This window comes from Thermobia domestica, chromosome 5, assembly GCF_964235325.1.
Source record: "Thermobia domestica chromosome 5, izTheDome1.hap1.1, whole genome shotgun sequence".
Lineage (NCBI taxonomy): Eukaryota > Metazoa > Arthropoda > Insecta > Zygentoma > Lepismatidae > Thermobia > Thermobia domestica.
In genome coordinates this window covers 122408765-122412126 of record NC_137458.1, presented here as the reverse complement: position 1 = coordinate 122412126, position 3362 = coordinate 122408765, and the positions used below count along the sequence as shown (strand labels likewise).

The following is a 3362-nucleotide window of genomic DNA, read 5'->3' as shown; positions in this document are numbered from 1 at the left end:
TACCCGAAGAAGCCAACCAGTCGGTAATTTCATGTTTTGCTCAGATGGAGACAGACTTGGATACACAATTGAGAAAATTCTGGGAACTCGAAGATCTTCAGACTAAGATTTATACGCCGGAAGAAGAACATTGTGAGAAGCATTTTTTAAAAAATACAACCAGAAATGGAGATGGAAGATTTATTGTCAAATTACCAAAGAAGGAAGAGAATGCAGCTTTAGGAGAGTCTTACAACATGGCACTACAAAGATTTAAGCAGCTTGAAAGAAGATTGCTACAAAATCCTGAGTTTCATAAACAATATGCCGCCTTCATGGATGAGTATTTAAGTTTGGGTCACATGCGAAAAGTTACAGAAGAAGACGTGAACAGCAGCAGCAGTTGTTATCTTCCACATCATCCTGTAGTCAAGATGGACAGTACAACAACTAAATTAAGAGTGGTTTTTGATGCAAGTGCAAAAACGTCTAATGGCAAATCATTGAATGACATTCTTCAAGTTGGGCCAATTGTTCAAGATGACTTGTACTCCATTATTTTAAGGTTTCGGTTGTACCCAGTTGCATTTACAGCAGACTTAGAGAAAATGTACCACCAAATATTAATTCATGATGAAGACAAGTGTTTACAACGCATTCTTTGGAGAAACTCAGTAGAAGAACCGATCCAGACGTACGAACTACAAACAGTGACGTACGGGACTTCGTCAGCATCCTTCTTGGCAACAAGATGTCTGAAGCAAATAGCGGAGGAAAATTCCAAGGAATTTCCAGAAGCGGCAGAAGTAATAAAACACAATTTCTACATTGATGATGTGTTAAAATCAGTACCAAACGTGTCAAAGGCCTTAGAACTACAGAAGGATCTTATTAATATTTTAAGCAGAGCAGGTTTCAAGCTTTGTAAATGGAGTTCTAACAAAGAAGAAGTACTTCAAGGAGTTCCTGAAGACTTCAGGGAAAAACAACAGCCAATCATACTTGGTCAGCAAGACGGTGTTAAGACTTTAGGAATAGCATGGATTCCATTAACAGACAAACTTATAATTTCGAACAAAATCTGTAAAAATGGAACTGCAGTAGAAAGTAATGTTGCAATGACAAAAAGACAAGTCGTCAGCATAGTGTCATCTATCTTCGATCCATTAGGTCTAATCGCTCCAATTGTCATCAAATACAAGAATTTCTTACAGAAGTTGTGGAAGACAGGGATGGATTGGAATGACCCATTAGACACAGTCCTACAAGTTGAGTGGAATCAATTAATGTCTTGGTTACCTGCGATGGCGAAGATACAAATTACAAGAAACGTAATGTCTTCAGAGAACGTTAAGGAAATTCAATTACATGGGTTTTGCGATGCAAGTGAAGAAAATTTTGGAGCAGTAGTGTATATCAGGGCTACAGACGATCAAGGAAACATTGAAGTCAATTTACTTTGTTCAAAGTCGAAGGTTGCACCACTGAAGAAGCAAACTTTGCCTAGATTGGAATTATGTGGAGCACTGTTACTTTCGAAGCTAAGAGACAAAACGCTATCCATATTGAATATAGAGGTCAGTGGTATACACCTGTGGACAGACTCGACGATAGTTTTGTCATGGATCAAATCACCTCCCAATCGTTGGAAGACATTTGTATCCAACAGAGTGGCTCAAATTCAGAGAATCACATCAATCAATCAATGGCACCACGTGCCTAGTAAAGAAAATGCGGCAGACATAGTTAGTCGAGGAGCGGATCCCAACACTCTTATCCAGTCTCGAGAATGGTGGCATGGTCCAGAGTTTCTTCACACAGCAGAATGGCCATGTCAAGAACAAAATGAGCCAGCTAATATTCCAGAAGAGAAGAAAGTCATGATAAGTTTGGTGGCAGTTTATGAAACAAGCTTTATGAAAAGATATTCATCGTTAAACAAAGTGTTGAGAGTAGTAGCATATTGTTTGCGATTCAAACAGAATTGTCTTTCCAAGAAATTAGAAACAAAAACCGATAGTCTTGAAGCTTCGGAACTTCGTTTAGCGTTACACAGATGTATCAAGATAGTACAACATACTACCTATCATGAAGAAATATTGAACTTGCAGCAACAAATGGAAGTTTCAACAAAGAGCCCAATCAAGGATCTTTTTCCATTTCTGGACACGGAAGGAATGCTAAGAGTAGGAGGAAGATTGGAACATTCAAACTTGGAGTACGACAACAAGCATCAATTCATCCTACCTGTAGGACATCATTTCACCCACCTGATAGTCAAAGAAGAACATAAAAGGTTGCTTCATGCAGGACCACAGCTTCTTATTGCATCTTTGCGTACCAGATATTGGATTCCAAGAACTAAGAAGATAGTCAAAGCAATAGTACACAATTGTTTGGTTTGTTTCAAGTGGAGATCAACAAGTTCATCACAGTAAATGGGACACTTACCCAAGGAGAGAGTAAATGAAGCAAGACCATTTGTACACTTGGGAGTTGACTATGCAGGATTCTTTTATGTCAAGCCCACGATTCGCAGCAAAATTCAAATGAAAGTCTATGCAGCGTGGTTCATCTGTTTAGCCACTAGAGCAGTTCACATAGAAATAGTTTCAGACTTAAGTTCTCAAGCCTTCATCGCAGCATTGAAGAGATTTATTGCTAGGCGAGGAAAATGCTTACCTATCTGTAGCGACAATGGTTCAAACTTTGTTGGCGCCAATCGAGAATTGCAACAATTTTTTGAATCCAAGACTAACCGAAAGGACATCCTGGAATACTCAGCTCAAGAAGGTTTAGAATGGAAATTCATTCCTGCCAGATCTCCTCACATGGGGTCATGGGAAAGTTCAATAAAATCCATGAAGTACCACCTACGGCGTGTAGCGGGAACAGCAAGTCTGACATACGAAGAGTTGAATGCGTTACTTATTGAAATTAAAGCCATTCTAAATTCAAGACCATTGACAGCCATTTCCAATGATCCTACAGATCCAATGTATCTCAGTCCAGGACATTTTTTGATGGGAGCTACACTTCTCAGCCTTCCGGAACCAGATCTACTGGACGTACCTATCAACAGATTAGGAAGATGGCAACGGATTCAGCAAATGAATCAGCATATTTGGAAACGTTGGTCAAGGGATTACCTCAACCAGTTACAACAAAGAAGAAAATGGAAGTCAGCTCAGCCTAATCTACAACCGGGCATGGTCGTATTGTTAAAAGAAGACAATGTTCCTCCTCAAGTGTGGAAGTTAGGTGTGATTGAAGAAGGTCATCCGGGCAGTGATAATTTAGTGCGAGTGGCAACTGTGAAGTGTAAAAGTGGCATTTTTCGGCGCAGTGTTGCTAAATTAATTCCTTTGCCCCTAGAGCATTAA

At 39.5% G+C, this 3362-nt stretch overlaps 2 protein-coding genes across 2 annotated transcripts; both read left to right on the top strand.

Moving 5' to 3' along the window:
• The first annotated feature begins 236 nt into the window (after positions 1 to 236).
• On the top strand, positions 237 to 2417 carry LOC145685231 (uncharacterized). The gene is made up of 2 exons (XM_081757592.1): positions 237 to 785; positions 1761 to 2417. The coding sequence occupies exons 1-2, from the start codon at positions 237 to 239 to the stop codon at positions 2415 to 2417; spliced, it is 1206 nt and encodes a 401-aa protein (XP_081613718.1).
• Positions 2418 to 3362, top strand: LOC145685230 (uncharacterized). The gene has a single exon (XM_081757591.1). It carries the CDS (start codon positions 2418 to 2420, stop codon positions 3360 to 3362), a length of 945 nt encoding a protein of 314 aa, XP_081613717.1.

Excerpts from the sequence above, each read along its gene's own strand:
- LOC145685231 (XM_081757592.1), top strand. The coding sequence starts at position 237 with ATGGCACTACAAAGATTTAAGCAGCTTGAAAGAAGATTGCTACAAAAT. Across the intron at positions 786-1,760 it reads AATTTCCAGAAGCGGCAGAA|TCTCGAGAATGGTGGCATGG; the intron begins GTAATAAAACAC and ends ACTCTTATCCAG.
- LOC145685230 (XM_081757591.1), top strand. The coding sequence starts at position 2,418 with ATGGGACACTTACCCAAGGAGAGAGTAAATGAAGCAAGACCATTTGTA.